The 18,311-nt window shown below is 46.8% G+C and overlaps 1 protein-coding gene across 12 annotated transcripts in view; it reads right to left on the bottom strand.

Annotated features, from left to right (window-relative positions):
* The window catches only part of CCDC33 (coiled-coil domain containing 33), a 262,781-nt gene that overhangs the window by 103,265 nt on the left and 141,205 nt on the right, over positions 1–18,311 (bottom strand). For 11 of the 12 annotated variants that reach the window (XM_044979961.1, XM_044979963.1, XM_044979964.1 and 8 more), the window contains exon 11: positions 6,798–6,971. The exons of the other annotated variant lie outside the window; for it this stretch is intronic. In XM_044979961.1, the coding sequence (XP_044835896.1) occupies positions 6,798–6,971 (174 nt within the window). The remainder of the gene's footprint in view (positions 1–6,797; positions 6,972–18,311) is intronic. 12 annotated transcript variants of the gene reach the window in all.

Below are 18,311 nucleotides of genomic sequence, written 5' to 3'. Positions count from 1 at the left end.
CTGTGCTCAGGACAGGCCTGGAGCTCCCCTACTGGATGAGGCAGTGGGGGAGGGATAGCTCAGTGGTTTGAGCATTGGCCTGCTAAACCCAGGGTTGTGAGTTCAATCCTTGAGGGGGCCACTTAGGAATCTGGGGCAAAAATTGGTCCTGCTAGTGAAGGCAGGGGGCTGGACTTGATGACCTTTCAAGGTCCCTTTCAGCTCTAGGAGATTAGTATATCTCCAATTTTTTTTTTACTGCCCCTCCTGGGCTCCTCACATTTCCCATTTCACCTCCCCCTCTTTCCTGAGCCATGCGTCTGTGCAGGCAGTGAGGTAATGGTGGTCCTGAGTAGCAGCATTGAGAGCTCAGCAGCCCATGCCCCTACATCTGAAGGGATCACACAGCAAGTCCCCAACAATGTCAGCCTGCAATCATCCCTCCTCTTCCTGCAAGCCCCGCATCTCAGCCAGGAGCTCCATGCCTGAAATATTGTCTGTCATGTCAGGTCATTAAAGAACATGGCCCCCCTCCTTCACAGTATCAACACCTACACAGTCAATCCCAAAGCTTTGGGACTTCTCAGTCTCTTCCCAGAGTGGCACCAATCAATCACTCTCGCCACCTACTCCCAGCCCTTCAGAGTTGAGAACTCACACTCCCCCCCAGCTTCCCTCCATCCTTTTGTCAGGTCAGTTACCTTCAGAGGCCCTTTGTCCTCTGGTCCTTGCCGAATTCCCTGGGTGCCTCCTTCTGGACCTGGGTCTGCTCCATAGGAGAGGATATGGGGTCTTCTCACCTCACGTCTCCTCCCAGTTGTACCCACTAACTTACCCTGACATTCCATCCCCAATCCAGGACTAAAGCCTTCTTACAGTTCTCCCCCACAACCGGGTTCCAGTCCAGCCTTCTCTACTCTGGGCCAGCTCCCTCTCTACTACCAGAGAGCCTCCTCTTCTCCCTAGGACAGTGCCCCCCCGCCCACTCCTGTTTGACCAGACCCAGCTGGGGAACACTTATCCTGTTGCTGGGCAGCTGGATCATTTCCCTGGCCAGTCACCCAAAGCTACAGCCCTGGCCCTTCTTGGGCTGGATCTAGGAATAACCATCCATGTTTCTAATGATCCCACAGGAGTCAAACCTAAATGTAAGCAGAGGAATGGTCCTGCTATTGTGGGGAACTTTCCTGGCTTATATACTACCCCAGTGAAATGGGCTAGCGAAAGGATCTGAGTCCTTGCTCCCACTCCCTTTACTCAGAGGCCTGCCTGACCTCGAGGGCTCCCCTTCCATACTCCTGGGTGGCAGAGTCCTCGTAACCCCAACAAGTCTGGATTCCTGTTGGCTAACCCCCAACTTTGCCGTGGTCACTTAGGGCAGGGCCTAGGGTGTCCCCACTCCAGTGTGCTCTCTCTGCACTAGATGCTTCCCTGACCCATATTGCATATAGTTCAAAGCAAATAAAATTTATTAAACAGCAACTAATTACAAAAAATAAGGGAAAAATGGGAAAGGTTAAAGGAAAACCCATCACTCCGCTCTGTGGGCATAGGGAACCACAAACAGCCATCGCTGGAATGTCAGGGCAGTTGATTGTTGAGTTCAGGATCCTCACAAAAGGAAGAAAGAAGAGTAGCAAAATACGGATCCTGGACTTCAGAAAAGCAGACTTTGACTCCCTTAGGGAACTGAAGGGCAGGATCCCCTGGGAGGCTAATATGACGGGGAAAGGAGTCCAGGAAAGCTGGCTGTATTTTAAAGAACAAAACATCCCGATGTGCAGAAAGAATAGCAAATATGGCAGGCAACCAGCTTGGCTTAACAGTGAAATCTTCAGTGAGCTTAAACACAAAAAGGAAGCTTACAAGAAGTGGAATCTTGGACAGAAGACTAGGGAGGAGTATAAAAATGTTGCTTGAGCATGCAGGGGTGCAATCAGGAAGGCCAAAACATAACAGGAATTGCAGCTAGCAAGGGATGTGAAAGGTAACAAGAAGAGTTTCTACAGGTATGTTAGCAAAAAGAAAAAGGCTAGGGAAAGTGTGGGATCCTTAACGAATGGGACCTAGTGTTAGATGATGTGGACAAAGCTGAAGTACTCAATGCTTTTTTTGCCTCGGTCTTCACAGACAAGGTCGGCTCCCACACTGCTGTCCTGGGCAACACAGTATGGTGAGGAGGTGAGTAGCTCTCAGTGGTGAAAGAACAGGTTGAAGACTTGTCATAGGTTTATTCCCCACTTTGAACTTTAGCGTTCACAAGATGGGGACTTGCATGGACTCCTCTAAACTAAAATCCTAGTTTAGATCTGGTTCTCGCTGCCACCAGTCAAGTTTTAAGTGTCTGACACACTCCCTGTTCCCCCAAAAACTTTTCCTGGGGAACACAGATCCAAACACCTTGAATCTCAGCACAAAGGGAAATAATCCATTTCCCCCACCTTCTTCCCCCTCCCCTTGTCCTTGGGAGAGATACCTTGATTCAAACTCCTTGAATCAAACAAAGAGGGATTCACTTTTCCCCCTCCCCTTCCCTTAGTCCTTGGGAAAAATACCTTGATTCAAACTCCTTGAATCAAACAAAGAGGGATTCACTTTTCCCCCTTCCCTTCCCCTGAAAATCCAAACAAGGGAAGAAATCAATCAAGTTCTAAAAAAGAAAAGATTTTATTAAAGAAAGAAAGAAAGTACACTATCTCTGTAATACCAGGATGGAAAATATCACAGGGTCTGACTTATAAACCTGGAGAGACTTCCCCCTCCCTCCTCCTCAGAATAATCAAAGTAACAGCAAACAGGAATAAAGAATTTATCCAGCAAACGCACAATTGCAAATACAGAAAGCAACTCAAAAGACTAATCCGCCTTTTTAACTAATACTCACTATATTGAATAGAAGAGACTATTTCAGGAAGCTTGGAGAACTTGAAGGATATGACTGGCCTCTCTTAAATCCAAAAAGAGACTCAATCCAAAACAAAGGACACAGACAAAGACTTCCCTCCACAGAGATTTGAAATTATCCTGTCCCTTGATTGGTCCTCTGGTCAGGTGTTCATCAGGTTACTGAGCTTGTTAACCCTTTACAGGTAAAAGAGACCTTAACCCTGATCTGTTTATTTATGACAAGACTATTTAGAAAAGCTGGACATGCACGAGTCCACGAGTCCAGATCTAATGCATTTGAAGGTGCTGAGGGAATTGGCTAATGTGATTGCAGAGCCATTGGTCATTATCTCTGAAAATTCGTGGCGATTGGGGGAGGTCCCGGACAATTGGAAATAGGCAAATATAGTGCCCATCTTTAAAAAAGGGAAGAAGGAGAACCCAGGGAACTACAGACCCTCACCTCAGTCCCTGGAAAAATCATGGAGCAGGTTCTCAAGGAAACCATTTTGAAGCACTTGGAGGAGAGAAAGGTGATCAGGAACAGTCAACATGGATTCACCAAGGGCAAGTCATGCCTGACCAACCTGATTGCCTTTTATGATGAGATAACTGGCTCTGTGGATATAGGGAAAGCAGTGGATGTCATATATCTTGACTTTAGCAAAGCTTTCAATACGGTCTCCCACAGTATTCTTGCCAGTAAGTTAAAAAAGTATGGATTGGATGAATGGACTATAAGCTGACTAGAATGTCGGGCTCAGTGGGTAGTGATCAATAGCTCAATGTCTAGTTGGCAGCTGGTATCAAGCAGAGTGCCCCAGGGGTCGGTCCTGGGGCTGGTTTTATTCAACACCTTTATTAATGATCTGGACGATAGGATGGATTGCACCCTCAGCAAGTTCGCAGATGACACTAAGCTGGGGGGAGAGGTAGATACGCTGGACGGTAGGGATAGGATACAGAGGGACCTAGACAAATTGGAGAATTGGGCCAAAAGAAATCTGATGAGGTTCAACAAGGACAAATGCTGAGTCCTGCACTTAGGACAGAAGAATCCCAGGCACTGCTACACACTAGGGACCGAGTGGCTAGGCAGCAGTTCTGCAGAAAAGGATTTGTGGATTACAGTGGACGAGAAGCTGGATATGAGTCAGCAGTTGCCCTTGTTGCCAAGAAGGCTAATGGCATATTGGGCTGCATTAGTAGGAACATTGCCAGCAGATCAAGGAAAGTGATTATTTCCCTCTATTTGGCACTGATGAGGCCACATCTGGAGTACTGCATCCAGTTTTGGGCCCCCCACTACAGAAAGGATGTGGAAAAATTGGGGAGAGGTCAATGGAAGTGATCAGGGGGCTGGGGCACATGACTTACGAGAACAGGGGATTTGATAGCAGCCTTCAACTACCTGAAGCGGGGTTCCAAAGAGGATGGAGCTCGGCTGTTCTCAGTAGTGGCAGATGACAGAACAAGGAGCAATGGTCTCAAGTTACAGTGGGGGAGATCTAGGTTGGATATTAGGAAAAACAATTTTACTAGGAGGGTGGTGAAGCACTGGAATAGGTTACCTAGGGAAGTGGTGGAATATCCATCCTTAATGGTTTTTAAGGCCCGGTTTGACAAATTATTTAGTTGGTGTTGGTCCTGCTTTGAGCAAGGGGTTGGACTAGATGACCTCTTGAGGTCTCTTCCAACCCTAATCTTCTATGATTCTGTGATTCACAGTCTGTTCCTCACAAGTCCAAGGCCTCCTGCCCAGGCCCTGGCTGTGCTGCAGAGATGCTGCAGGTCAGACACTCACTCTGGTGGTGACCACACACCTTCAGGCTCTAGGTGGCAGGGCCCTTCCCCACAGCGTTGTCCACTCCTCCCTCCCATCGAGGTTATGATCCCCCTCCATGTCTGGCCTGCAAGGTCTCTTGGCTGCAGGTGTCTCCCTGCACTGGGCCCACTGCTCAGGATCTCCCCTCACTCTCCCCAGCTGCTCACTGCACCTAGCTCCATACTGCTCCAGCTCCAGCCCCAACTCCAGCCCCAGCACTGTTGTTGCTCTGCCTCCAGCTCCCTGGGCTGCTTATCTGACCTCTCTGGCTCTGGTTGCTGCAGTTCTCCTCCCAGCACTGACCTGTTCCCAGGGCTGCTTCTCTGGCTCTTGTTGCTGCAGCTCTGCTCCCAGCACTGACCTGTTCCCTGAGCTGCTTCTGTGGCTCTGCTCACAGCACTAACCTGCTCCCTGGGATGCTTCTCGTGTTCTCTCTGGCTGGCGAGGCCCTGCTCCTGAGCTCAGCTCAGGCCTCTGCTCTCTCCTTAGTCTGGTCCTACTCTATTCCAGGCAGTTCCCACAGTTGTCAACTTTCACGCGGTAAATAAGTACCCTCACTTTCACAATAAGCCAAAAATCAAGCTAATACCACTGCAAAACAAGGCCAAAACAAGCCAATCCCTAAGAACCCCACCACTCTATGTGACTAGATTCCCCCGGCATGCAGTCTGGGCCTGTGGTGGGCCCACTGTGCACCCCTGACTCTCTCCCCACCCCTTGCCCCTGCTTGCCAGGAGCCGATTTAAAAAAAAAAAAAAGCAACAAGCTACAACAAGCAACAAGCTACAAGCCAAACAAGCAACAAGCCAAAAACTAGCCAACAAGCAACTCACAAACAAGCCAAAAACAAGCCCAATTTCTGCATGGGTTTGGCATGTCTGGCAGTTCCGCTCAAAAGGAGGATGGGAACCCCCAGCCTCCTGACTCCCTCATTAGCCTGCCTGCCCTGTCAATCAGGCTGATCTGGAGTATTGGCCTCTCCCCATTGCTGCTGGGACGGTCAGTCTCGAGATCCTGATTTCCCATCAACCCTTCCTTTTGGTACTGGGAGATGGCCAACCAACCCCCGCCCCCACTAAGTTTTAGTAAGGGGCCAATCGTCCCCTTAGATCAGGGGTCTCAAACACACTGCCTGCAAGAGTTATTTGCTGTGGCCTGCAAAGCTCCCCGTCCCCCTGGAGTTATTTCCTGTGGCCACCAAGCGCCTCTCACCCCATCAACAGCCATTGTCCAGCAAGGGAGCTACAATGCAGTGACTCACCTGCATGAGGCCCCAACCAGGGGAATTGCTCAGCCTTGCAGGAAGAGACTCATCAATGCCCCCCAGACATGCCTGGACTTGTGCTCCAAAAGCACATGGACTGAGGGTATAAAACAAACAGAGTAGACACATATAGGGCCTTTCTCCTGCCTCACCTATGCTGCAAGCAACCAAGACACAGAGAAGAAGACAAGACTCCAACAGAGGAGATTGGCCCAGGTTTAAGGAACAAACCTGTATACTAAGGACTGCAATATCCAGTGGGGTGAGAAAAACTGCTTAATCTAGTTGCTGCCCAGTCTAATAGAGTTGAGAGTTTAAACTGTGTGCTTATATTTTCTTTTCTTTTGATAACTACTCTGACTTGTTATGCTTTGATTTATAATCACTTAAAATTTATCTTTATAGCTAATAAATCTGTTTGTTCTACCTGAAGCAGTGTGTTTGGTTTGAAGTGTGTCAGAGGCTCCCCTTGGGATAACAAGCCTGGTACATATCAATTTCTTTGTTAAATTGACGAATGTATATAAACTTGCAGTGTCCAGAGGGCATAACTGGACACTGCAAGGCAGAGGTTCCTAGGGTTGTTTCTGGGACCGGAGATATTGTCTAGTGTCATTTGCTTGCAAGTAGCTGGGAGCAGCTTACATGCCAGAGACTGTGTGAACAGCCCAGGAGTGGGGGTTCTCACAGCAGAGTTGGGTAAAGCTGGCTCTCAAAGTCCAGGACTGGAGAAGCCTAGCAGATCATCAGTCCAGATAACACCAGAGGGGAATGTCGCACCTGTGCAATGCTCCTAAGTCCTATGTAGGCAATCTATGTCATTGGGGAAAGGAGAGAACTTACCTCGTCCGGGGGCTGAAGTGCTAACTTTGATTTGTCCCCTTTGACGGAAGCATATGGTACAAGAGAGGAAGATTGTGCCCAGGGCTCTCTGATCGCCCCAATCTTCCCCAGGAGTTTGGGATCCAGGTTAGGAAGAGTGTCAGTGATGGACAGTGTGAGAAACATATCCGGTCTCTGGAAAAAACAACAATACAGCTTAGATGGAGAGAGCTTAGCTGTAGGCAATGGATCAGAGCTGAAAAGAGCAGGGGGACTGGGTTCTGAATAACCCATAGTCTCTCCTGTGTTTGCTTCTTAGAAATAAAGACCCCTCAGGCCTGATTTCCAATAGCCCAGAAACCCCCAGCTGCCTCCAGAAATGTGAGAGTAATTCTGCCCCTAATTTCCATGTGTTCTGGCCATGCTGGTCTGCCCAGCTGGGATAGCCGTGCACACAAAGCAGGCAGAGAGTCGTGCAGGGCTTCTGAAAAATCAAACCCTGCACAGTCTGTTCCTGTCAAACAACAGATCTCAGGCACTACGGGCTTCATTTTCAGAGGTGCTGCTCTGACTGATTCCTGCTGGGGCTGTGAACTAGCCAATGAGAGAGTAAGGCTGCTGAGACTAGGGGCACAGAACATGGGAATTGGGGTTATGGGTCTAATTCCTGGCTCTACTAGAGCCTTGCACTTAACCTCTCTGGCCCTCATTTTCTATTGCTAAGTGGGGATAATAATCCCTCCCTGTGTCACAGTGGCATTTGAGGGCTGTGGACTTTTGAGGCTTAATTCCCTGAAGTGAGCTGCTAGGTATCTGTGGCCCCTGCCTTTCTCAACAGATATCCCCTCTACCTGTTCACAGCCCAGTCTGGTCCCTTGGCCTACATGCTGGTTTTTATATCTCTTCCATCCCATCAACCCTGTGCTGGGAAAGGGGGACGACTTCTCTTCTGGCTGACTGTGCCTCCCCAGGCTTGCCATGGTGGAATCTATGCTGTTGGCTGCATAGGAGAGAGGTCTGGGGAGAGAGCAGCCCCTACACTTGGCCCTGAAGGATCACAAGAATGTAGCTTCGCAAAGTGTTTCCAAAACCTGCATGGAAACGCAACGATGGCAAACGTCCCTAGCAGGACCGGCTCCAGTTTTTTTGCCGCTCCAAGCAAAGAAAAAAGGTGGGGGCTGGAGTGCCACTGCCGAAGGAAAGTGCCACCCCCAAAAGGCCAGAATGCTGCACCTTGAAAAGGGACACCCCAAGCACATGCTTGGAACGCTGGTGCCTAGAGCCGGCCCTGGTCCCTAGGGCAGTCCCAGCACACTGGGCTTTGCAAGGGATTGGCATGGTGCACATAGCAAGCAGAGCCAGGGCTTGAGGCAGATGCTAATTCAGGACTGTAATGCGATTTTACCTTCCTTCATTTCCAGCCACTCAGCTCTGCCCCCCTCCCCCACCAGCCTGGGTTTTATAGACTGCCATCTAATCTGGTTAGAGAGGGAAGTTGGATCTAATGAAATAAACAATGGAGTCCATAGAACCCTTGCTGCTGCTGCCCTGGAAAAGGGGTCATGGTTAGGATGGTGGGGGAGGGGAGGGTGGCTTTATGCTTTGCAGAATTTGCCTGATGAATTACAACAACTCTCCACTCCTGCTGGCATCAGCAGCTGCCTTCTGCTACTCCCAATGGTGACAGGGCTCCTAGCTCTTAGCTTTCATTTATTCCACCATGTGAAGGTTTTGGTTTCTGTAAGTACTGGGCCCATGGCGGCTGGGATACCATGAACAGGCACACCCCTCTGACAACGCAGCTCGGCAGTGACATGCTGTGGCAATGTTGAGCTTGTACCCCAGTCTGCCAATGCTCCTCATTTGTGACCTGGTATTTTGGTGCTGGACCTCTGCCAAACATTGCCACACTCTCTGGTTTCTGATCTGTAGCAATCTCTGCTTCCCTGGCCTGGACCCCATGGCTCTGCCAACTCCCTCCACAATCTGATTCTGCTATTCTGCATTTCTCCGCTTGTGGTTTCTTTGACAAAACAAATCTAGGTGCTACTGTTCCCATGACAGTAACTAGGTTCACTGGGGAAGGGACAGGCTCTGAGTTCTCAGCCAGACACCAGGAGTTGGGAGCCTAAATACTTTTGTGGATCTGGGCAAGGTGTCTCCGAGCCTAGTTTACCCAGTGTCACTAGTTGCCAAAGACTCCACTCCCCAGATCCTGTATCTTATCTAGTGACCCCATTCTTGGGAAACAATGGTTTGTCCCATGGCTCTCCAATGTGGCTGATTACTGAGCTGCTGAATGCCAGTGGCTGCTATATTAACACTAGTCCCTGACGGCCATCACTTCTGCACTGAAATAATCAGCAAAGTCCATGGTATGCCCATAATAATCAGTAACCTGTTCCTCTGATACTGTGGCAGCTCCCCACTCTGCAGTAATCTGTAGGCCTGACTTTTGACTAATGTGTTATCATTGGCTCAGATCCCTGTCTGCATTTGAAGGGGCTTGTGCTCAGGAGGGTGAGATGCACAGACACAATTCCATTGCCCTTGGAGTTGTTCCTGTACTGATACAGGCCTGGGTTTAGGGCTCAATTACATGGCTAATATTAGGGAAATTCACCAGCAGCCCAAACAACTGGGAAAGGCAAAAGGCCCTTAAATAGAAGAGAAATGATCATTCATTGGAGAAGATTCAGCTAGGACCGTGCAAACTCCATGGAGCCAGAGGATTCTTCATTGCAATAATCTCAAGCTTCCCCTTCCCATGATTGGTGTGCGCCTTGCAGACAGTCTTTTCATTTAGCACAGCCCAAGTAATCAGGCACCTCTAACTTGCCAAATTGGTGTCTGTGATGGGAAGCGGCGAAATGGCCCTTGCTATGTCTTACTCCGTGACTGTGGATGACACTGTCTTGTTAAGTGCAGTAATGAGGAGCTGTCTTTGAAGGCACAAAACAACGCACATCTGCAGCCTTTGGCCCAAGTGCCTTTTCTTCCTTGATTCCCCAAAGCCACTGCCAAGTGCTCTGAAGGTGCCCTCACGAACTTCCCAATTGCTGCCTCATTAACGCCATCAGATGTTGTCTTCTGTGCTGACGCATTTCATTAAGCTGGGGGCCTTGACCTCGGAAAGGCTCCTCTGGCATCAAAGAAAGCAAGACACCATATTGCCAAGTGGAAATCTCTCCCCGCCTCGCCTCCAGTTCCCTGAACCTGCCCTCCCCAGGGGACAGGATCATGCAAAATGCAACAGTTTATCATGTTCTCTGCAATTACAAGTGCACAGCATACAGCTGCTGTTGGCCGAGCTGAAATTACCATGAATCCCATCTCTTTGCCTGCCATCTTCACTCGACGGAGATAAAGAGTGTTTGCTAGCAGAAGTGCACATGTTCTTAATTCAATTAGCTCTCCCCAGAACACTCCTCTGGGAGTTGCAGGCAGAAACTGACAAATTCTCTTTAACAAAGATATTCATTTCCCCCCTCCTTCCTTTTGGCTTTGCCCTGCTGTATCCCACTCATTAGCTATCTAACAAAGCAAACCCAGCCCAATCTGTTTCCCTTCAGCAGCAATTCTATAACTCTTATGTAATTTATACTGCGATAAGGGGATCTGTCTAGTCAGGCAGCGCTGGGATTATTGTAGGCAGGAAGCTGGCAGAGAATAATGAGAGAGCCTGGGAGTCCGCCCATTCATTCAATGGCATTTCATTTCTTTTGGCAATATTTATTTTGTTACTCTCTCTCTCTCTCTCTCTCTCTCTCTCTCTTTTCACACAGATGGATAAATATAGACACCAACACTATGGACAGGCAGGTATAGGTTGAGATTTTCAAAGTAGTACAGGGGATTTAGAAAGGTCTTTTCCACTAAAATCAGAGAAAATCACGGGCCTTGTTTCAGTCAATGGGAATTTTGCCATTGACTTCATCCAGGCCAGGATTCACTCTGTTTCTAAATCCTCTAGACAGGGTTGACAATATTATGCATAGTTACCTGTACAGGCACATACAAATAGACACTGAAAAAAATGCTATCGTTTCAAAGAGGCCTTTCTATTCCGGATCTTGTATCATCTGGCTAATTGATCCTGTCTCCTTACAGCTCTTCCTGCATTGTACTTAGCGGTCTGTCAACATTTGTCACTTTAAAGGAGCTACATATGGTGGCTGTTTAGTTTGACTATAAGATGAAGATACACACATGTGATCAGCCCAGAACCCTTATTTGTTAAAGAAAAAACATATTACTTGGTTAGAGTGTTTAGGTGACATGTTACTTGGTTAGTGTTTCCCCCGTCAATGTCAAGCTCATGTTTCCAGGTAGAGAAAGGTTTGTCTAACAGGTTGTTTTGGGGGCAGATCGTCAGCTGGTGTTAATTGTCATAGCTCCACAGAGCTATGGCAGCTGAATGGAGCTATGACAATTTATACCAACAGAGCATCTGCCCCTTCATTTTAAAATGGCATCAGTGTAATAAATTAAAGTTATCTAGGCAATGACGGATCTAGGTTGAGTTTGGTTAGCCTGAAAAAAAGGATGTTTTTTTCTTCTCTCCTTTGCATCACTGTTGAACGGAACAATGTACAGATTCATTGATCTTTATTAATTCATAAATTGCCAGGTCAGAAGGGACCACTGTGATCATCTAGTCTGATCTCCTCCATAACACAGGCCAGAGAACTGCCCCAAAATAATTCCCAGACCATACATTTTAGAACGACATCCAATCTTGATTTAAAAATTGCCAGCGATGGAGAATCTACCTTGACCCATGATAAATGGTTCCAGTTGTTAATTACCCTCACTGTTAAAAATATACAATTTATTTCCAGTCTCAATTTGTAAAGCTTCCACTTCAAGACATTGGATCATGTTCTACTTTTCCCCATGTAGGCACATATAAACTGTGATCAAGTTATCACTTAACCTCCTCTTTGTTAAGTTAAATAGATTTAACTCCTTGAGTCTATCACTATACATCATGTTTTCTAATCCTTTAGTCATTCTTGTGGCTCTTACATGAACCCACTCCACGTTTTCAACATCCTTCTTGAATTGTGGACACCAGAACTGGACACAGTATTACAGCTGCAGTCGCACCACAGCGCCAAGTACAGAGGTAAAATAATCTCTCTACTCCAACTCAAGATTCCCCCGTTTATGCATCCCAGGACTGCATTAGCCCTTTTGGCCATAGCATCACACTGGGAGCTCACGTTCAGCTTATCCACCACGACCCCAAATCTTTCTCAGAATCACTGCTTCCCAGGATAGAATCCCCATCCTGTAAGTATGACCTGCATTCCTAGATGTATACATTTACTTTTAGCTGTATTAAAACACATATTGTCAGCTTGCACCCAGTTTACCAAGTGATCCAGATTGCTCTGTATCAGTGATCTGTCCTCTTCGTTATTTTCACTCCCCCAATTATCGTGTCATCTGCAAACTTTATCAGCAATGATTTTATGTTTTCTTCTAGGTTATTGATAAAAATATTAAATAGTGTAGGGCCAAGAACAGATCTCTGCAGGATCCCACTAGAAATTCACATATTCAGTGATGGTTCCCTGTTTACAATTACACTTTGAGAGTTAGCCAGCTTTTAATCCAATTAATCTATGCCATGTTAATTTTGTATCATTCTAGTTTTTTCATGAAAATGTCATGTGGTACCAAGTCAAACACCTTACAGAAATCCAGGGATCCTGCATTAACACTATTAGTTTTATCAGCCAAACTTGTGAGCTCATCAAAAGAAGATATCTAGTTAGTTTGACGGTATCTATTTTCCATAAGACCATGTTGATTAGAATTAATTACATTACTCTCCTTTAATTCTTTATTGATCGTGTCCCATATCAGCCACTCCCTTATCTTGCCCAGGATTGATATCAGACTGATAGACCTATATTTACCCACGTCATCCTGTTTACCTTGTTTAAATATATCACATATTTAAATATATGCCCCTAAAGCCCTCAGTTGAGATGATGATAATACCTATCTCTTATGTAGTGCTTTACCTCTGTAGATCTCACAGCACTTTACAAAGGAGGGCCGTATCATTGTGATAAATAAAAGGAGGGGGGGTAGCTCCCTTTTATGGATACCCAGCCATCCAGTAGCTATAAAATCCCTCTTAGTATTGTCCTCTAAATGCTCTACCTGTAAAGGGTTAAAAAGTCTCACTGCTATGCATAGGTAAAAGGAAGTGAGTAGGCACCTGGCCAAAAGAGCTAGAACTTTTAAAAATTCAAACAAGACTTCCCTTTTGTCTGTTGGTTGTTATTCTCAGGGAGAGGCAGACAAGGAGCAGTTATGCTGTGAGAAACTTGGGCCAGGTATGAAAAATTATCAATATCATACCTAGAAACTACTTATCTAAAACTCCAGATATGTAGGTAGATCAGGAAATGTCTAGGAAGAAGTGATTAGGTTTAATCCCTTTTATTTCTTTATGGCTTGTGGATTCCTTTACGCTAACCCCAGGTGCTTTTGTTTGGCTTGTAACCTTTAAGATGGACCTCAAGAAAGCTATTCTTGATGCTTAATCCTTGTAATTGCTTCTTTTTTAAATCTAGCAAAAACCTAAGTCCCAGATGTATTTTCTTCTTTTATTTTATTAATAAAATTTACCTTTTTTTCAGAACAGAATTGGATTTTTGTGTCCTAAGAGGTTTGTGGACATGTTTAATTAGCTGGCGCCAACAGCTGATTTCCTTTATTTTCTTCTTAGCTTTTCCCCGGGGGCGGGGTGTGTGTGTGTAAAAGGGCTTGAAGGTACCCCACAGGAAGGAATTCCCAAGTGTGCCTTCCTGGGTTCTCAAAGGGGTTTTGCACTTGGATGGTGGTAGCATCTACCAATCCAAGGTCAGAGAAAAGCTGTAACCTTGGGAGTTTAATACAAGCCTGGAGTGGCAAGTATTAATTTTTAGAATCCTTGCAGGTCCCCACCCTACTGCACTCAAAGTGCCAGAATAGGGAATCAGATTTAACAATCATTATCACCATTTTACAGATGGGGAAACTGAGCAACAGAGAAGGGACCCAGAAGGCTGAACTGGGGATGGATGCCAGGTCTCGTGAGTCCCAGTCCAGTGCTCTGTCCTCTGGTGTAGATCAGGGCCCAGTTGTGCTAGATGTTGTCCAAAAACAAAGTAGGATTCTCTGCCTTAAACAATTTATGGTCTAACTAGTCAGGCAGGCAAAGGATGGGGGAAAGGGAGAATTACTACTGAGCACCAACTTGGGAAGTGAAAAATAGAGAGATTAAGAGTAGAGTCCAAAGTGCTCAGTATTAGTCTAACTGTGCTCCCATTGTCTTCAATAGGAGCAGCATTAAGCCAACCAGGGTCGGCTCCAGGCACCAATGAAGGAAGCAGGTGCCTGGGGCGGCCAATAGAAAGGGGCGGCAGTGCGTCCATTGTCGGGGCGGCACGTCTGGATCAGCGGCGGTGGCACTTCAGCGGCAGCTCAATCGGCCCGCTCCGGGTCAGCGGCAATTTGGCGGCGGGTACTTCACTCGCTGTCTTCCTCTTTGGCGGCACTTCGGCAGAAGCTCGATCGGGTTCTTCTTTTTTTTTTTCACCGCTTGGGGCGGCAAAAATGCTGGAGCTGGCACTGAAGCGAACACTCAGTTCATTTGAAAAATCCCATTCCAAGGTTCACACAAAGAGTCTGTACTACAGCCAGGGACTGAACCCAGATCTTCTGAGTCTCAGTCCAGGGCTTTCACCAGAACAGCAGTCTTCCTCAGCAAGACAGAGTCATTCCAAACTAAAATTCCTTAATGGGTTTGTCTTAGTGAATAAATCCAGCATATACATGGAACCCTTCTGAGTTGGCAGCAACAAGGGCCGGGTTCAGTATCCAGGGGTTCTGTTTCAATAACGCAATGCAAAATTGGCTCGAGCCCCCACCCAGTGACCTGGGACAATTACATACCACCCCCCTGGGCGCCTCTAGGAGGCAATACTTCCCCTCTCGCAAGCACGGAGTCTGAATGTAGCAAAATCCTTTTAATAAAGAAGGGAAATAATGCGGCATCATGTTAGGGAAACACCACAAATGGGATTCATAACACAAACCATGAGCAAAAGACCCACCTCCAAGTAAGTTTTGGCAGTGTCCCTTTTCCCTCAGGGTCTTAAGTCCAATCACCCCAAAGTTCAACAACCCCAAAGTCTCTGTCCCGGGTCATTGCTGCCCCAGAGTTCAAAAGTTTATCTGCAGAGTTTTAACCCCACAGCCTGGGTGGAAATGGAAGGGGAGGCACACGGGGTGTTAAGGGGCACCTTACGTGGTCCAAGGCTGACTGCCCTGCCTCTCCGTGGAGTTCTGCTGCAGCCTTCACCACGAACGGCTCTGCTCCACTAGCTGCTCCGCTCCTCCAGCCACCCCATGAGCTGCTCCAGTCGTTCCTGCAAACTGCTCCGCTCTGTTCCACTCGCTGTTCCGTGGGCCGCTCCAACCGTCTCACAAACTGCTCTGCTCTGCCAGCCACTCCACTCCACCAGCCGTCCCATGAACTGCTCCAGCTGTCCCCACAAACTGCTCAGCTCCACTCACTGTTCCATGGACCACTCCAACTGTCCTGCAAACAGCTCCGCTCTGCCATCGGCTTAGCAATATATCTTCAGGCTCCCCCACTAGTTAACACAGCACTCAGTGATCTCAGCTCAGTAATTTTAGCTCTTTTAATGATTTCAGTTTGTAGTAGGGGAGCCCCAGTGCTGGTGCACCATTGGCCCAAAGTGAATTCAGCTCAGCAGCCTCTAGCTAGACTCCTAATGGAATCAAAATTAGCTCTGCTATTCAACAGTGGAGAGAGGAGAAGGTGCAACTGGTGTTCCAGGCCCTCAAAAGGAGCCCATGCCATCCAGTACACATACCTACCCCACCCTCTCTCAATTCACTGGGTTTTGGAATCCATGTCCCTTATCTAGTGAGTGCTACTTAGTTGATGGTGAGACCCTCTGTCATAAAACAGTTTCATAGTCCTTCATTCACATAATCAGGGTAACACTTTATTCCTCCTGCCCCAATAACAGAGAAATTGGGGATCCCACAGCTGTCAAAGTGACCATTTTGGGCTGCCATGGGCTCATGCTCGGTGGGGTGGGTGTGCTTATGCAAACAAGATCAGCCCCTGAAGTTCTTTTCCACACTCGCCATAATTCACCACCAGATGTCAGGGTAGAGCTCATCCTGACTCTGCTTACATCCAAAAAGCAAAAGGTCTCTTTGAAGCCAGTTGGGATCTGTATTATCCTTAGTACGGAGTATCACTGAGTCCGTGGGCTATACCCTTATATGCTAAACAGGGTGATGCGTAGAGAGAACTTAGATGGGAACTCTGCAGTAGAGTTAGTAATTCAGTAAGAGGGGCTCCTACCTGAGAGTCAATACTCAACCAAAGCCCCAGCATGGGGCTGCGTAGAGTGAGGCCAAAATTTCCTGACAAAACTGTCCCCTCAGAAAATGCTGATTTAACAAAACCAGAAGGTTTCACAGGATCATATCTATTTCTTCAAAAATGTCAATGAAAAATTTCCAAAACATTCCATTTCAACGTGATTGTTTCGACTATACTATACTATATAAGGGTGACATGAAATATTTTGGAATAATTTGTTTGAAGACAAATTCAGAGATTTCAGCTTTTCATTCCATTTCAGGATGAAGCTGAATTTTGAAATCTCAGCTTTTCCCATAGGACAGAAATTGCTTTTTCCAACCAGCTCTAGTGTTGTGCAGTTGGCTTTCAAAGGAGAAGCTAAACCAAGATCCTAACTCACTGTGGCTATTAAAATCCAACAGCGTAGGAATAGAAAAACAGGTGTCCCAAGGGAGTGGAGTCATATTTCTTGAAAAGCAAGATGTCTAGACAGCACTACTGCTGTGTACACTGGTTCATCACAGGCCTAGTTGATTGCAGGATCTAAAGCCAAACCTGGGCCAGTTCTGTCCCAATAGCATCCACAGAACTGCTAAACATTTGTGAAATAGATGTATAAGGCCAGATCCTTAGATGTTGTACATTGGTGTAGATGCCCTGAAGTCAGTGGAGCTTCACTGATTTATACTAGCTGAAGACCTGGCTCAGTGTATTTTGTGGAATGCAGATGCCCAGATTAAAAACTTAGCTGTGTTGAAATGCCTGCTGCATAAAATGGTTCAGAGGAGAAGATGTAAAGAGAAAGATTCACTTGGCAAATCTCCTCTTTCCCGCCATCTGGGGTGGGAGAGAAATACAATGGTGGCTAGATTCAGTTTGGTTACAGAGAGAAAGGGATCCATGAAACTGCAGCTGTTTGAGCCCATCATCCAGCCTTTACAAGGGCAAATGAAAACTGCTCCATTGCCCACATCAGCCGATGCTTACATTTTGGTGCATGCCAGTTAAGAAGGGACCAGGCAAATTCATCTACATAATGTATCTGCTCAAAAAAGGGCCTGAAAATGGAGCAATCTATCCCCTGACCATTCAACAGAGAGAGGGAATTGACAACTTTCAGGCCTTAAATTCACTGGCTACCAGTCACGGAGCTGGCTAATAAGTCATGCTCCACGGTCTGGTGCTTTTATTCCATCAGTACATAGCAGGCAGGATCTGCCCTGCTCTAGGCATCCTGTAGGAGAATGTCTGTTCTCTGTGCTGCCATGACAGGAAGGAGGTGCACAGGGGAATGCTCAGTCGCTGGGTGAAGTTGCACAAAGCACTTTCTAGAGGAGGTATTTAAATGGCCCTGCTAATATAGCATCTGAGTGCTTAACAATCACAAATGTATTTTACCCACACAACACCCCTGTGAGGCAAGGCAGGGCTACTATCCCCATTGTACAGCTGGCGAAACTGAGGCACAGAGGAACTGAATGACTTGCCCAAGGTCACACAGGAAGTCTGTGACAGAGCAGGGAACCAATAAGCCATTCTTCCTCTGATTAGAGCGAGCCTGTAAAATTTGGCTGTTGCAGATAGGAAAGGGTGGGTTTGGCTTGCTGTGCAGAGTATGGCTAGATTGTCACTGTAAAACCTGGCTGGGATCTACGGAGGAGGGTAGGTCACTTGCTGTTAACTGGAGAATGAGGGTCAGACTTCAGTGGGATCTAGATTGGTAAAGGACCTAAGGCTCAGGAAAATCAAGCTGTGTCAAGAGAATACAGTTAAACTGGGCACAAACCATGTAGATGCTCTAGTTTCAGTTTAAGGGCATGTCTAACCTATAACTGCTACAACACTGTAGTGGTGCCACTGTAGTGCCATAGTATAGACGCTTCCTACATTGATGGGATGGTTTTTTTCTGGGTATGTAGTTAATCCACCTTTTTGAGAGGCAGTAGCTAGCTCCACAGAAGAATTCTTCCATCAATTTAGCCATGTCTATGCTGGGGGTTAGGTTGATCTATCTATGTGAAATTATTCATAGCCCTGCACAATGTGGCTAGGTCGATCTAATTTTTAAGTTGAGACTAGGTCTGAGAGAGGTTTATTTGAGGTGGACTTAATATTGTCCCAATAAA

The sequence above is a fragment of the Mauremys mutica genome, chromosome 11 (assembly GCF_020497125.1).
Source record: "Mauremys mutica isolate MM-2020 ecotype Southern chromosome 11, ASM2049712v1, whole genome shotgun sequence".
In the NCBI taxonomy this organism is placed as follows: Eukaryota; Metazoa; Chordata; order Testudines; family Geoemydidae; genus Mauremys; species Mauremys mutica.
The sequence above is the reverse complement of the archived record's forward strand: the minus strand, read 5'-3'. Positions and strand labels throughout refer to the sequence as shown.